We start from the raw sequence: 17,892 nt of genomic DNA on the forward strand, positions 1-17,892 counted from the left end.
CCCGAGAGGACACCATCATCATTTAACCATACAGTAAAGCTGCGTGCCCTGAGGAAAGATTATGGTTGTAATTTCCCCTTGCTTTTAGCCATTCGCAGTACAAGCACAGCAAGGCCATTTTGGTTAGTGTTACAAGGCCAGATCAGTCAATCATCCAGACTGTTGCCCCTGCAACTACTGAAAAGGGTGCTGCCCCTCTTCAGGAACCACACATTTGTCTGGCCTCTCAACAGATACCCCTCCATTGTGGTTGCACCTACGGTACGGCCATCTGTATCACTGAGGTACGCAAGCCTCCCCACCAACGGCAAGGTCCGTGGTTCATGGGGGAGATAGATAACATATACAAATTTAGATTGAAATTGAGAGAATAATGATATCTTATTTTGTTCTAGAGATACTGGTTTTTATATCCAGTGGACGGTGTGGCCAGTGCTGTCCACATGTGGGCTTGCTGGCTTCTATGAAATACTTTCCCACTTTTAACAAAGCTATTCAGTGAAAAAATTTGATTTCTGCACACCTTACCGTCTGATATCTTCACTCAATAAGGGACATAATTTGTCATAATTGCTGTATTGCACCAAGTAAAGTAAAGCATTGCACAAAATTTTTGAGGTTGTAGATACACATTGCTTATACTTTACATATGATCGATTTTATCTCATACATTGGCGAGTAAGTATGATACAGAAATAATTTAAAATTGACAGTTGAACATTATCTCACAATATCTCATCTCATTCTTGAGATATTGATTTTTATATCTAGCAGACAGGTGTGCACGGCGCACCCAATTCTGTCCCTGTGCATCAGGAATTGTGGTCATAATAGATCAATATATCAAAATGAGGTCTTTTGCAAATGATAACACCCAAGGAGGCACCTCTGTTGTACGATAAATACTCGAAACTTTTTTATTCACCGAAATATGGAAGTTATTCTTCTGGAACAGTGAGGTGGTCAATGGAGTAGGATGCATAAACATATCAATAGCACTTAAGGAACACCCAAATGCCATGTTTAAACGTGTTGTCAGCACCTGGCGAGCGGCAGAACATGACAAGTTAACTCATCCACAGCAGTCAAACTGTTAAACCAGTGATTTGCCAAAGCAGAACTTTTTACCTGAAATGTAAATATTACTTTTGATGCTATTGAAATAGTCAGTAACTCACTTAATTCTGTAAAATTGGTCACTGAATTGCAATGGCATGTCTCAAAAGAGAAAATGGTTCAGTAATAGATTCCATTTATTCCAGTATACCATCAGACCATACAAGTACACATCATTGGTGAACTCAAAGCTCTATTCTTTCAATGATTGTCTTCTACTATTCCAAACTTCACACAACGCCTGTTAACTTTCTACACTAGACTCATGACAGAAAAGATGGGGGCCGGCAGGATGGCTGACCTATAAAACACACACTGATTGAAAAGGTCTTTTTCTGTGCAGCTTACTGTTTAAGTAAATGTAAAATGGAAGCCATGTATGTAATATGGAAGAAATCCTAACTCTTTACACTAGGAATCAATTCGGTTTGCCAAAATCCAAAATTTTCTTCCAGATATTGCTAAAGCAACACAAAAAAGTTAAATAAAAACAGCAATTTTTCACTTTACAAAATGTGTTTCAAAAATTCAAGGCATTTCAAAACAAGCAAAAAGGGAAAAAGTAGTAGGGACATTCAAACAATGGAAACGCCAAGTTGGAATATCAACACTGTAGGAAAAGCTATGTTTTTACCTACCATAAAGATGACACATTAAGTTGCAGACAGGCAAAATCAAGACACTTACACATAAGCTTTCAGCCACAGCCTTTGTTAAAAAAAAAAAAAGAAGCAAGCACACCTAATGCACACCCAGTAGTGTGGTGCTTGCTTGTTTCAGTGAATGGTGTGTGTTTCTTTTTCTGATGAAGGCCAAGACCAAAAGCTTATGTGTAAATGTCTTTCAATTTTAGAAAAAGATGGCTACTTACTGTAAAGCTGTATTCTGATCTGAGATGCTGGAGTTAGCGGTTTTTTGTGTGTGTGTGTGTTTTTACTGATGAAGGCTGTGGCCGAGAGCTACATGTGAGTGTCTTTTAATCATGTCTGTCTGCAATTTGATGTCTTTTCTTTATGTTAAGTAGCAATCTATCTTTTCCTACATTGTTGATATTCCTACCTGGAGTTTCCATTGTTTGCTCTGTCATTTAATTGTGCCTGTTTGCATCTTAACATGTCATCTTTACGGTAAGTAGTAATAGGGATACGATCAGGTAACAGTTATTTTGCCACAACAGGACAACTGTAAATTCTTATAGCTGCATTAAAACACAGAATGATTTTGGTAGCAAGCATGTTCCCTTTGAATGCACTCTTAGTCCATTTCCTCCTTCCCCTTCTAACATACTGCCATTTTCTGGGTAGTCTTGGAGGGAATACAAACAATGTAATGTGTAAAGGTAACCATTCATAGCATAGTTGAGGCAATGAGTGCCAGAAATGCACATAAACAAGTTTAAGGCTTTGGACAACGCTCTTCTCAGAACTAAAAGGGGGGGGGGGGGGGGGGAGATATGCTTTTCTGTCTTTCAAAGCCTCAACAATGCACTGGGTGGTTGCCTTCTCTCCTTCCACTGTTTGAACTCTACCATTTTCCCTACACAACTCTTTCTGCAACACATAAAGTTTATGAATAATGTTATGAACTAGTAACTGGTCATCAGTGACCTGCAATTAATATAACAAATCACTAAAAGTACTAGATGCTACTGAGAAAATGATGTTTCATTACAAAAAATATAGCACTATTGCAAACATTAAAATACGTAGCTAAGAGTGATAGGTTAATTTTATTAACTTGGAGGAGAGAATCAGAACTGCCACTGGCAAAATTAACAAACAAAATTTTATTTACACGATATACATTATTTTTTATTCGCTTCCATAAAATCTGAAACACTGTGGGTGACCTTTTAACAGTGATACTAATGCTCCATTTTATTCTGTCACTGATGGTTAAAAATAATCTCTCTTGTAAATTATTGTAATTAATGAAATTGTGTGACATGCTCAAACATCTTGATGTATTCCATTGATGAACTCTTCTCGTGTGATAGCTGAGTGGCGGCGTCATCTTGTTGCAATGTTTCGATGAGTTTTGTACCCATCATCATTGAAACATTGCGACAAGATGACACCACTGCTCAGCTCATCATCCGACAAGAGTTCATCAATGCTCAAACATTAACGCTGCTGATTTTGCTTTCAATTCTTGTAAGTTTCATAAATGCCTCTTCTGAAAACTATTAGAAGTCATTTATGTGCACTACCCAAGATTAACTCAAATTGACATGTTTCTGGTGACCTATTCTACTACACCAAAAATATTTCTGACACATCGGTAGGTGAAATGTGGTCATGTAAGATTCATGCCTAATCAAATATCTGACACTCTCACAGTCACATCTGTTTCACAAATATTTACAAAACAGTGTAATGTCAGTCTGGAACAAATTAGTTTAAAACAATCCCTGAGTATTGTACACCATCAAGTATTGTATACCATCCACTAATTTCAGAAATTTCTTCTGTTTGCTATCTTCAAGAATTGATTGTATGGAATGGCACAAAAATCTGTTTCCTGTGTAAGCATGATAAAGACTGTTCTTTTAAATATTTTTCCCAGTACATAAGATTAGTTGTCAAGTCACTGTAATTCATTGTATCTGCAGCTTTACGGCATATGGTTACGGCTTCACTCTGAAAATAGAGAAAACACTAATTAAAACCTGACATTTTCTTGGATTTCTTAATAGAGGAAACAACATACTAGTTTGTTGACAATAATTTTCTACAATAAATAAAACAAATGAGGTTTCTTTTGCACCCCCTAAATGTTTGTTTATTAGACTCTGTGTTATCCTATGCAGTAACCACTTCCTTTTATTCTTGCGCTATCCTATCCTCTTATCATTTTGGAACTAAAACTAGCATAGGGCTTCCAGCTGCTTTTTTTTTTATATTCTCTATCATTTCTACCTAAACTAGTTGTCGAACTGCATCTGTCTGAATGTGTCGGCCAAAGATGCTCATTTCCTTTCTCGTCTAGCAACAACAACAACAACAACAACAACAACAACACAATGGCCACAAGGTAACATGAGAAGACGAAAGAAAATACTTTTTGTTTCTGAGCTCACATTAACCCATTACATCAGGTGTTCCAGATTTTAGGTGAAGTACAAATGAAATGTTTCAAAACTAGTGCAAAAAATTGTGATAATTTTGCTGAATCATTTCAAAACTTGTGAGAGCCCTGGACAATGGCATACCCATTACAAAATCGAATCTGCTTCATTTCCACTCACACTTTATTTGTACTTTCCTATGTTGCACGAAGCAATGCCTTGAGATCCAGCAGAAAATAATATATTAGATACCATATTGGCCAAAACTTTAACTAGGCTTAACTCCTAAAATCAACTGTAGAAGCTAAACAAATGTCTGTTGATAAATTTTACACCGTTTTGCTTCGATGCACTACTATTGATGATAAAACTTATGAACGAACTATGCAAGTACTCATTAAGTATTAAAATTTGCAAGGGCACCTACTTCTCAATCTAAGCCAAAATACATTTTCACATACTTAGTATGTGAAGTGATGTACTGCATACCAGTATTTATGTTGCTACTCATTGTCACAGAGTCATGTACACTGAGGTGACAAAAGCCATGAAATACTTTCTAATATGATGTTGGACCTCCTTTTGCCTGGTGTAGTGCAGCATAGTGACATGACATGGACTCAACAAGTTGCTGGAAGTCCCCTGCAGAATTAGTGAGTATGCTGCCTCTGAACCCACCCATAATTGTGAAAGTCTTGATGGTGAAGGATTTTTTGCACAAACTGAACTCTTGATTATGTCCCATGAATGTTCAATGGGATTCATGTTGGGTGATCTGGGTAACCAAATCATTTGCTTGAATTGTCCAGTATGTGCATCAAACCAATCACGAACAACTGTAGCCCTGACCAGTGACATGGCGCATTGTCATCCATAGACTTTCCATTGTTGTTTGGAAACATGAAGTCCATGAATGGCTGCAGATGGTCACCATGTAGCCAAACATACCCATTTCCAGTCAATGATCAGTAAAGTTGGACCAGAGGATCCAATCCATTCCATGTAAACACAGGCCACACCATTATGGAGCCACCACTAGCTCGCACAGTGCCTTGTTGATAACTTGGGTCCATGGCTTTGAGGGGTCTTCACCACACTCGAATCCTACCATCAGCTCTTACCAACTGAAATCAGGACTTATCTGACCAGGTCACGGTTTTCCAGTCATCTAGGGTCCAACGGATATGGTCATGAGCCCAGGTGAGGCACTGCAGGCCATGTTGTGTTAGCAAAGGCACTGACGTCGGTCATCTGCTGCCATTGCCCATTAATGCCAAATGTCACCATACTGTCCAAATGGTTATGTTTGTGTCTGGCTGCCAGGCCAGACTAGTGCTCTGCATGCACCATTTATTCCATTTCCCTCACTGCCTCCCCTTCCTCTTCTTTCCCCCTCAGCCAGCACTTGTTTTTACATTGTCAGCAGTACAGACGGTTGCCATGAAAGAAGCTGCACAAAGCAATTTAAAAGATGACTGATTGCCTCACTGTTCAACAGAAAGCAAAGATTGCTGCACATTATTAGGTCTGGAATTCTGCTACCATGGTGCAGAGATGCTGGCATTCTGAATGGAATGAACGCCAGAATTTGTCCAGAGACAAAGAAGAATTGTCACAGAAAGTTAATGACCACCACTGGACTCACAAAGTATGCAGTATGTCAGATCATGCATAAAGAATTGAATTACTGAATGTGAAGACCTTATTGCTTGGGACAGCTGACACCAACAGTACAATTTGTGGCTTATGCAAAGAAACAAACTATTCTGGTTACACAGGCAACTTATAATTTGATATTGTAAACTAACGCTGACCTGACAGCTTCCTACTACAATAACCGTAACAGTCAATGTGTGGTGTTACATATCCCTCCACGAGAGTAGCGTTAACAGTATGTCTACCAAGCTGGTGAATGATGGATGCTCACGATATTTAAATCATATAATAATTTAGTTAGAAATGGGAAGCTGTTTGGGTATTTTTGTTATCTGTTTTGCGTATGACGCATTGCAGTATAACCACTGAGTTGCGTAACTGCGTGGGCTCAGTGTATTCTCCTTGAGTCAGCATCCTGTACTGGAGTAGTGCAGTGCAAAAATGATTCAAATGGCTCTAAGAACTATGGGACTTAACATCTGAGGTCATCAGTCCCCTAGACTTAGCACTACTTAAACCTAACTAACCTAAGGACATCACACACATCCATGCCCGAGGCAGGATTCAAACCTGCGACTGCTCGGTCACAGTGGCCAGCTAGTGCAGCGCACCACAAAGTAAAATTGTGTGCCATAACAAAGCATCATGATGTAAAAAAAGAGGGAAAGAAAGAAACCAACTGAAACGTTAATTAATGTATTCTGAAGTATGAATTGCCCATGGCCTTGCTGCAGAGGTAACACCAGTTTCCATGAAATCACTGAAGTTAGGTGCTGTCAGGCTTGGTTAGCATTTGAGTGGGTGACCGTCTGGGTGTTGGCAAGTGGGGTACACTCAGCCCATGTGAGGCCTACTGAGGAGCTACCATATTTATCCAATTATAAAACGAGGTTTTTTTCCCCAAATCATCACTCAAAAAATAAAGGGTTGTCTTATATTCACTGATTAAACTATTGCTGCCGAGGTTAATATTTTTACGTTGTTTAATAAAGTACATAGGTATATACGGGTTGTCTTACATTTATCCTACAGATAAAGCTCTGGCTATTGAAGTCATGTGTAGATTTATTTTTTACAATTTGGAATGTTACGGCTGGGCAAATGATACTCACCTTCGAACAGGTTCAAGTTTCCCAATGTGCCAAAGTGTTTGATACAGTATCGGTGTTGCTCGAATAATCATGTGACATTTGACTGGCACAGTACTAGTGCAAGGGATACACAAGAAACTATAAACTAGCCACTACAACAATCTATTGCCCTGCTTAAAATTTGACAATTTTGTGAAACATGGGAGGAAATAGCACCAAATTCTACCAGCTTACAAACTCTTGTTGTATTTGAACAGGTTTGCAATAAAAGTTCTCATACATGTATGGATGCCGTCTACAAACATTATGCTGCTTTTTAATTGAAGGTAACATTCAACAGTGAAAATGATACCCTTCAAAAAAACATTACTTGTTTCTGCAACCAGATCAATATTTTATTTGATTATGAGAGACCGCAATGATTTACTAAGTGGGTTGCAAATGAGAAATTCAGCCGCTATCCATGTATTAGAATATGGGATCAAAACATTACCAGCTTGCGATGCTGACATTGACGTGAAACACAAAGGAAAGTTTGTCCAGAATGAAATGTCTATCAATCAAAATACACTGACTGTAATTGCTGCTGCGAGAATAAATTACAGCAGTAAGACTCACAGTCGGAGGTGGTACCAACAGATGGTGGGATGAATACAAGCACGTGAATTGGACTGGATCATGATTGTGATCTTTTATTTGTGTATTAGTTGCTGTTGTTACATATGACTTGCACCCTAGATTATATTGCAGTCTGTGTTTCACAGCTGCTCAAGCTTGGCACTCTGGTAGGATTGGAGGGAGTGGGAGTGGTGAGTGGGCAGCAAATTACATTGTTTTGCCAACCATGGGAATGTATACCATATACTTTGGCCTTTCAAGAACATTTACCACATTTAAACTACAGTTTGACTAATCCATTTGTAGTTGTAATCACCTATCCCATCAAAGGCAGGGCTACCTGTGAAACCAGTCATGTGATTTACAAGCAAAGCTGCAACCACTGTGCTGCATTCTATGTAGGCACGACAACCAACAAGCTGTTTGTCCGCACGAATGGTCACCGACAAAATGTGGCCAAAAAACAAGAGGACCACCCTGTTACTGAACACGCTGCCAAATATGATATCCCTCATCTCAATAACTTCTTCACAACCTGTGCCATATGAATCCCTCCCACCAACACTAGCTTTTCTGAACTGCGCAGGTGGGAACTTTCCCTGCAACACATCCTATGTTCCTGTACCCCTTCTGGTCTCAGCCTTCGTTAGTCACTGTCCTCACCCATCCAGACCCATCCCTGTTCCCATTCCACCATTACACAGCCATCATTTCACTGCCACACACAGTCTTTAAATTTCTTTTTATTTGTCTCCTTTCCGCTACTCCCCCCACCCCCCCGCCCCCCTTCTCTCCTGCCCACCGTCTAAACTGCAACACTTCACTGCCCCCCCCCCCCCCCATACTACCCCTCCCCCTCCCTGCCCTAGCCTCCTCCTTACACCCACCCTTCAGTTATCTGAGACTGCAGACGTGTGTGCAAGTTGTGTTTGCATTTGCATTTGCCCGTGTGTGTGTGTGTGTGTGTGTGTGTGTGTGTGTGTGTGGGCCCTGGGTGCGTGTGTAGTATTGTGTCTATTGCTGCTGACAAAGGCCTTAATGGCCGAAAGCTATAATTGTGTGAATCTTTTTATTTTGCCTATCGCAATGCAGTAAATGAAGCAGGCAAAAAGGAATACAAACGTCTCAAAAATGAGACCGACAGGAAGTGCAAAATGGCTAAGCAGGGATGGCTAGAGGATAAATGTAAGGATGTAGAGGCTTATCTCACTAGGGGTAAGATAGATACTGCCTACAGGAAAATTAAAGAGACCTTTGGAGAAAAGAGAACCACTTGTATGGATATCAAGGGCTCAGATGGAAACCCAGTTCTAAGCAAAGAAGGGAAAGCAGAAAGGTGGAAGGAGTATATAGAGGGTCTATACAAGTGCGATGTACTTGAGGACAGTATTATGGAAATGGAAGAGGATGTAGATGAAGATGAAATGGGAGATATGATACTGCGTGAAGAGTTCGACAGAGCGCTGAAAGACCTGAGTCGAAACAAGGCCCCGGGAGTAGACAACATTCCATTAGAGCTACTGACGGCCTTGGGAAAGCCAGTCCTGACAAAACTCTACCATCTGGTGAGCAAGATGTATGAGACAGGTGAAATACCCTCAGACTTCAAGAAGAATATAATAATCCCAATCCCAAGGAAAGCAGGTGTTGACAGATGTGAAAATTACCGAACTATCAGTTTAATAAGTCAAGGCTGCAAAATACTAATGCGAATTCTTTACAGACGAATGGAAAAACTAGTAGAAGCCGACCTTGGGGAAGATCAGTTTGGATTCCGTAGAAATACTGGAACACGGGAGGCAATACTGACCCTACGGCTTATCTTAGAAGCTAGATTAAGGAAAGGCAAATCTACGTTTCTAGCATTTGTAGACTTAGAGAAAGCTTTTGACAATGTTGACTGCAATACTGTCTTTCAAATTCTGAAGGTGGCAGGGGTAAAATACAGAGAGCGAAAGGCTATTTACCAGTTGTACAGAAACCAGATGGCAGTTATAACTGTCGAGGGGCATGAGAGGGACACAGTGGTTGGGAAGGGAGTGAGACAGGTTTGTAGCCTTTCCCCGATGTTATTCAATCTGTATATTGAGCAGGCAGTGAAGGAAACAAAAGAAAAATTCGGAGTAGGTATTAAAATCCACAGAGAAGAAATAAAATCTTTGCGGTTCGCCGATGACATTGTAATTCTGTCAGAGACAGCAAAGGACTTGGAAGAGCAGTTGAACGGAATGGATGGCATCTTGAAGGGAGGATATAAGATGAACATCAACAAAAGCAAAACGAGGATAATGGAATGTAGTCGAATTAAGTCGGGTGATACTGAGGGTATTAGATTAGGAAATGAGACACTTAAAGTAGCAAAGGAATTTTGCTATTTGGGAAGCAAAATAACTGATGATGGTCGAAGTAGAGAGGATATAAAATGTAGACTGGCAATGGGAAGGAAAGTGTTTCTGAAGAAGAGAAATTTGTTAACATCGAGTATAGGTTTAAGTGTCAAGAAGTCGTTTCTGATAGTATTTGTATGGAGTGTACCCAAGTATGGAAGTGAAACATGGACTATAAATAGTTTAGACAAGAAGAGAATAGAAGCTTTTGAAATGTGGTGCTACAGAAGAATGCTGAAGATTAGATGGGTAGATCACATAACTAATGAGGAGGTGCTGAATAGGATTGGGGAGAAGAGATGTTTGTGGCACAACTTGACTAGAAGAAGGGATCGGTTGGTAGGACATGTTCTGAGGCATCAAGGGATCACCAATTTAGTATTGGAGGGCAGTGTGGAAGGTAAAAATCGTAGAGGGAGACCAAGAGATGAATACACCAAGCAGGTTCAGAAGGATGTAGGTTGCAGTAGGTACTGGGAGATGAAGAAGCTTGCACAGGATAGAGTAGCATGGACAGCTGCATCAAATCAGTCTCAGGACTGAAGACCACAACAACAACAACAACAACAACAACCGCAACTCAGCATCTCCACTATATGGTGAGTAGCAACTTTCCTTCCTAATATGGTTTTTAGTATTTATTTTTCAAATGGCTGTGGCTAAGTGTGGATCACATTATAACCCCAGTGACCATGAGTTCAACATCTAGTTACTTCTAGACCTTTTCTGTCATCAAACATGACTTAACAAGATATGAGAGCTGGTTCACAAATTATAGAAAGGACTATTACACAATCATGCTTAGTAAATAACTGGTTTTCAAACTGATCTATTTAATTTTTTTAGGTGATGCACACCTCAGCCCAAGAGATATGAGGACCACATGAAAATGTCAGTATTTACTAAACTGAGCTATTTGTGTCACACGAATTTCATGCAACACTAACATGGTCCAAGGTATGCTGTACTAATATATTTATACCTTTCACATAGAAGACCACTGTCAGGTGTTGCGCACATCCCACATCACTGACCTGCAATTTCTCATTTATTGTGAAATACCTCCTCCAAACTGCTACTTCAGATGTACAAACAGATTCAATCTACTTTTCATTACAACCAGGCTAAAGGAAAATTATAAAAAACATCCAAATGAACTGGAGGCACAGTTGCCATAGCAAAGGTGGAAACGGCTGGCTGAGTGTTGTCCTGAAGAAGGACCAAAACTAATGACAGCATCCATCCTTTGCATATTCTGCACAGCCCTCTGGATCAATTGTAATGTTTCAGCATGCTTCAAGTCAATAAGCAGCTCTCCTTAGCTACCCAAAACTCTGCGGCCAAGTAATTCTAGTCAGAGGAAATAAGATCAGATACACTGTTTGTTCTGTAGACTCATAGTGAGAAAATCCACGAGGAAACAGAAAATCCAGAAAACAAAAACATTTAATACATATTTATAAAAGACCTGAATATGTTGATATTCCTTCTGCAGACCCTAAGGGTGGTGAGCACCAACCAAGAGAAAGTAAACTAAAGTAGTAAATCACTAAGAGAGAAGGAAATCGCTGTCTTCCATTAAAGAGTACTGAACTAAAGGAGTAAATTAAAAAATGAATTGATTTTTCATTTACTCTTGAAGTACTTATTTACTCCGTAACTGGTGGAGAGCACTATCAATAAGCACACTACTGCATTAGTAGCTTCAGAAGGAAATGAGGCCAAAATTTACTCGTAAGCAGTAGTAGGAGTTAAGTTAGAAAGTAAGGTGTGTCCTTTGGTTTCTGTGTGTTAAATATCAAATCCTATTGATTACTTGGACTATGAAGAATATATGGAGATGGAGGAAGAGGTAGCATTCCAAATATGATGGTTTTAATGGGGAGGACAGAAACATTTGCGATGTACAACGACAATGATTTTAATGAGCATTTTGGTTTAGTGAAGAATCTTTTGAGTCAATGCTTGGTATGCTGTTGCCGTTAGTTTAGTTGTGATCTTCAGTCCTGAGACTGGTTTGATGCAGCTCTCCATGCTACTCTATCCTGTGCAAGCTTCATCTCCCAGTACCTGGAGCCGTTATTGCAGCATAATTTTGACAGGAACTGTGCTTTGTCTTCTAAGCTGCAAATTCTCTGTGGACTGTGAATCTTTTGTGCTGGTACTTATCAAATCACAGCAGGGGATCTCAGGTTAGGTTAGGTTAGTGTTGTTTAATGTCCCGTCGACAACGAGGTCATTAGGGACGGAGCGCAAGCTCGGGTTAGGGAAGGATGGGGAAGGAAATCGGCTGTGCTCTTTCAAAGGAACCATCCCGGCATTTGCCTGAAACGATGTAGGGAAATCACGGAAAACCTAAATCAGGATGGCTGGAGATGGGATTGAACCGTCGTCCTCCCGAATGCGAGTCCAGTGTGCTAACCACAGGGGATCTCATTAACATCCATCATACTACTTCTGAAAGAGCTTTTAACAGTGCAATAAAGAGTTTAACTGCATTAAAGCCACTGTTTGTGTCCATGCCACAGATCCAAGACAATATATCAAAGAACAAAAGTGAATTCTATCGAACCGGTGGATTCTCGAATGTCATAGGAGTCATAGATGGTGTACAGATACCTGTACATTGTCCTTCTGGAGCAAAAGCAGAACTAACAGAAATTGCAAGAATTCATTTTCCATTAAAATGTACAAATTGTCTGTGATTCCAATATGAAAACTTTGAATGTAGTAGGCTGCTGGCCAGGTTCCATGCATGATTCCCGCATTTGGGGCAATAGTAGAGTTGCAGCAGAATTTGAAAATGGACAATATGATGGGTTGCTTTTTGGAGATAGTGGATATGCTCTATCCAAACAACTTATGACTCCCATGTTTTGACCACACACAGGAATCAAAGGGCACTGCATTAGAGCCCATATTGTTGCCAGATGTGCAACAGAGCGTACATTTGGTGTTTGGAAGAAAAATTCTCCAACTCTCACTAAAACAATGTGATATATATGAAACAAATGTGGGAATATTATTGTGGCTACTGCAGTTCTGCACAACCTTGCAGTAAAAGTTGGAGATGTGTTTCACCCTGATGTTGTGGAGGTGAATGACACTGACCAACATTCATTTTAGCCATAAACAGATGCTGCAGGCCAAGGTAACAGAAGGTCTGTTCTACTTAATTGCTTTAATTACAATTGTATTTAATTTGTTAGTAAAATAACAAGTTAGTATAGAGACTTTCCCTTCTTAAATGAATGAATAAGCACTGGATTGTTACTACTGCTGTAAAAGGTGACCCATTTTATTTATGTTTAATTTATAGCCATGTTTCTCTATTTTCTTCTTCTTCTTCTTCTTCTTCTTCTTCTTCTTCCTCCTCCTCTTCTTCTTTTGCAAATGGGGATTAACATTTTAATTTTATTTTTTGCTTCAGTATACAAAGTTATTGAATACAGATGTTTCGATTATTTCTAAGAAAAACAAGATGTCTACTTTCATAATCTTGCTAAATACAAATAAATATGTGATTTGAGACTTTCTCGGCGTATTCCATTCGTGAAATCTTCTGGGGTGATCAGCCGAGTAAAGGCGTCGTCTTCTCGCAACGTTTCGAAGGGTTTCGTACCCATCATCTTCAAGCGAAGTGTCGAGATGCTGTGTTGCGCGGTCCTATAAAGGCTCCTGGACCAGTGACTGATTCCGGGCGCCAACCAATCAGGTACCTGCGGAATCGGCCGCCGCGCCAGTGGTGGAGGGTTCGCGGCGCGGACCGGGCGTCGAGTCCCTGCCGGTTCCTAATACGTCTGTGGCCGCTACCGTCTTCGTGCCGGAGCGTTCTCTTCTAATTTTAGTTATTGCGGGATTCCAAGCTGTACTAAGTTGGAAACCAGTGTCTCGATTGATCAGGTTGCTGTTCAACCGAATTTCTACAGCCTCTTTGAAAACTGAATCCCAAAATCCTTTAGCGTCACACAGCTTCTTCGTACCCTCAAAGAGGAAGGTGTGTCCTTCGTTAATGCTATGTTCCGCTACCGCCGATTTTTCTGTCTGACCAAGGCGTACATTTCTAATGTGTTCCGAGCGCCTCTGCGTGATGCAGCGCTGCGTTTGTCCGATGTATTTCGTACCACATTCACATTCAATACTGTATACGCCCGGAGTCTGCAGTCCTAGGTGGTCTTTGACTGAGCCAAGTATGTCCTTAATTTTACTTGGGGCATGACAAATTGTCTTGATGTTGTGTTTCTCCAGAATGCGGGCAATCTTGGCTGTTGGCGGTCCCGCGTATGGTAGAAATGCCAGGCATCTGGTCTCATCTTCTTCTTCTGGTGTGTCTACCTTCCTGCTCTTGTGTAGGGCGCGCGAGATTTGCGTCTCATTATAACAGTTGCTGCGGAAGGTCTTCCTTAGGTGTTGTAACTCTGCAGGTAGGCTGTCATCATCACAGATAGACTTGGCCCTGTGCACAAGTGTGTTAAGCACTGAGTTGCGTTGTGCTGGGTGGTGGCAACTCTGTGCATGAAGGTATAAATCCGTATGTGTCTTCTTCCTATACACAGCGTGATCCAAGGTGCCATCAGGGTGCCTCTTGATTAGAATGTCAAGGAAGGGCAAGCTTCCGTTTTCTTCCACCTCCATGGTGAATTGTATGTTGCTGTGTATGCTGTTGAGATGTCGCAGGAAGTCTTGCAGGTTCTCTCTGCCATGTGGCCACACGACAAAAGTGTCATCCACATATCTGTAAAAGGCTTTAGGTTTCAATGGGGCGGTGTCCAGGGCTATGTCTTCAAAGTGCTCCATGTAAAGATTAGCGATGCCTGGAGCTAAGGGGGACCCCATGGCTACACCATCCACTTGTTCATAAAATTTGCCTCCACACTTGAAGTAGGTGTTTGTTAACACATGCCGGAACAGCTTTATTGTGTCCTCACTAAAGCGTGTCTCGAGCAGCGCTAGGGAGTCTTCCAGCGGTACTCGTGTGAAGAGTGAGGTGACGTCAAAGCTGACAAGAAGATCTTCTTTATCCAGGCGAAAGCCTTGTAGTACCTTCACAAACTCTGCCGAGTTCTTGACATGGTGCTCACAGTGACCCACGATCAGTTTGAGCAGTTGTGCTAGGTACTTGGCTAAACCATATGTCGGTGAGTTGATGGTGCTCACTATGGGTTGCAATGGAACTCCGTCTTTGTGGATCTTAGGGAGCCCATATAGCCGTGGTGGTGCCGGTGCTCTGGGGTACAGCTTCCTGATGACGTCCTTTTCCAGTCCAGAGTCATTGAGCAAGGCGATGGTCTTGCGAGTCACGGAAGCTGTCGTGTCCTTGTCCAGTTGCTTGTAGGCAGTATCTTGTAGCAGTGAGTTTATCTTCTGCCAATAATCTTCTTTCCTCAGTATCACCGTGGCATTGCCTTTGTCAGCAGCTAGAACGACAGTGTCCTCATCCTCACGTAGGGCCTTAAGAGCCTTCCATTCAGCAGACGTTATGTTGTTCTTGGGCATTTTTGCCTTCTCCAGGACCCTGCACGTCTCTCTCCTAACTTTCTCAGCTGCCTCCGTAGGGAGGCCGCGCACAGCTTGCTCGATGCTGCTGATAATGTCTCGCTTAGGTAGTGTCCTGGGTACTGGAGCAAAATTAAGTCCTCTCGACAGCGGCCACAGACGTATTAGGAATCGGCAGGGACTCGACGCCCGGTCCGCGCCGCGAACCCTCCACCACTGGCGCGGCGGCCGATTCCGCAGGTACCTGATTGGTCGGCGCCCGGAATCAGTCACTGGTCCAGGAGCCTTTATAGGACCGCGCAACACAGCATCTCGACACTTCGCTTGAAGATGATGGGTACGAAACCCTTCGAAACGTTGCGAGAAGACGACGCCTTTACTCGGCTGATCACCCGAGAAGATTTCACGAACAAATAAATATTAGAATGCGGTAATTAGAAAAATTAAATATACTGATGCTGAATCATAAACACGAATAATGTGAAACAAGAACATATTAACCACTGGAAAAAATATCCAGAAAATAAAATTTGTTTTATACATGTAAAACATTTTCATACTCATTTACAAAAACCTAAATTTCTTGAGCATATTGCCTGAAGAATCAATATCTACCGTTTGCTCCATTTCATTCATGAATTTATTCATAACTTCCATTTTAAGGTTATGCTCTTCTTTTGTGATTTTTCTTTGTCTTTCAAGTAACAACATTTTTGCATTATATTCCTCTCATATTAAACAAATTTTTAATGAATGAAGTTCATCTGCTTCTTCCAACAACTCCCTGTTCTTCACTACAATTGCATGTTCTCTGCCTTTTCTTCATTATTGTGTCTTCTGACAAGCTCTCACCAGAGAATGCAAGCCGTGGTTCATGACTACAGGATAAAGTTTCACATTCAGCAGTTTCATCGCTATCTTCTGAGTACTTTTCATCATTGACGCTGCTAGAAATGATCACACTGTATTCAGTTGTGTCACTGTCATTAACTCCAGCTAGGTCCTCAAAAACCTGTGGGAGTGTATCAATATCCATTTGGCTTATATCATCTATCTCCACCTCTGCTACTCCACTGCCAGTTTGGAATTGTTCTTGATTACATTCAGGTTTCATTTCCTTTTCTTTCACTTTCATTTCTTTGTGTAAGAGCTTCTGCATTGTATTCAATGTGTCTTTTTCCCAAGCATCCGTTTTCATTTTTAGCATGCTGACATCATGCTTTTTAAATTCAATAGTAGTTATGCACTTATTCATTATTTCAGCAGACTGCTCTTTTTTCACTTTCTGTTTTTTTTTGTTTTTTTTGTTTTTTGTTGTTTTTTTTTTTTTGAGTTTCCCTTAACACTTAAATTGTCCTTGGCTACCTCCAGGTTGCTGTTAGCTCATACCTCAAGTGGCAAAAATATTGTATATGGCGTTGCTTGGATAACACGTCTCCCCACCCCCAACAATGTACAGTGGTAGTTGTAGATGGTGGGGTTAAGGACTGAATAATACATTCATCCATTAACAGCATGTTTATTTTTCATAATACACCAATCTTATCATTAATGCAATAGCATTTAGCTTTTTTGAATTTTAATAACCCTTTATAGATAGAATTGTCAAAAGATGATACAATAATGTCTGCCGAGAATCAATATTTTCTGAGAGAAAACAAAATGCACATGCCAGCAGTGTGCAGAAATGACTTACTTCTTTAGTAAAAAGGTGTTACTACTATAGTTATAACTAAAGAAGTAAACAGAAATTGAGCTCTCCAAGAGTTACTATATTACTACAGATGTAATTTACTAATGTAGTCCAGACTAAAGACGTAAGAGTTACTACAAGAGTAATTTATACTAGTCTGATGCCCACCACCCTAAGTCAAATGGTTCTCAAGAATGTGAAAAAAGTAAAACATTTGTCTTGTAGAATCTGTGTGTGTGTGTGTGTGTGTGTGTGTGTGTGTGTGTGTGTGTGTGTGTGTCACCCATACACACGTGTGTGCATAAATATGTAATTAAATATGTAATGTGTACTCTAGCACATTAAAAGATTTGTCTGCCCCCCCCCCCCCCCCCAAAGGTTCTCCGTTATGATGCAACATGCAATAGAGGATCACTTTGGGAACTTCGAAATTGTCATCCAATACACGAAAACTTGTCTAATGAGGCATTTCTCCAAATGCCCTATCAATCTGAAATCTTTGTCAACACCATTTCCCTCACCAGTTCACTTTTATTTTGATTGTCACAGTATCATACAGATCATAATTTGATATTTACACTCAAAGCCAACGGAACATACTTGATACGAGAGTACTGCAGAGAGGCAAAGAATAGAAGCAGACCATAAAAACTGTCTTGATTTTAGATACATGTGTAAAACTAGTTACGAGTACCTTCATTATTTTTCACATGGGTACATGTCATAAGAGACTTTTTGAATGCATTAGTTTTTTGTTCTTTGTGTGGA

The 17,892-nt window shown here is 40.6% G+C and overlaps 1 protein-coding gene across 1 annotated transcript in view; it reads right to left on the reverse strand.

Moving 5' to 3' along the window:
- Positions 1–2,887: 2,887 nt before the first annotated feature.
- The window catches only part of LOC124795641 (PMS1 protein homolog 1-like), a 121,607-nt gene continuing 106,602 nt past the window's right edge, over positions 2,888–17,892 (reverse strand). Inside the window, exon 17 of the mRNA XM_047259714.1 lies at positions 2,888–3,755. Within this exon, the coding sequence (XP_047115670.1) occupies positions 3,597–3,755 (159 nt within the window). The 3' untranslated portion in view covers positions 2,888–3,596. The remainder of the gene's footprint in view (positions 3,756–17,892) is intronic.

Source organism: Schistocerca piceifrons, chromosome 4 (assembly GCF_021461385.2).
Source record: "Schistocerca piceifrons isolate TAMUIC-IGC-003096 chromosome 4, iqSchPice1.1, whole genome shotgun sequence".
Lineage (NCBI taxonomy): Eukaryota > Metazoa > Arthropoda > Insecta > Orthoptera > Acrididae > Schistocerca > Schistocerca piceifrons.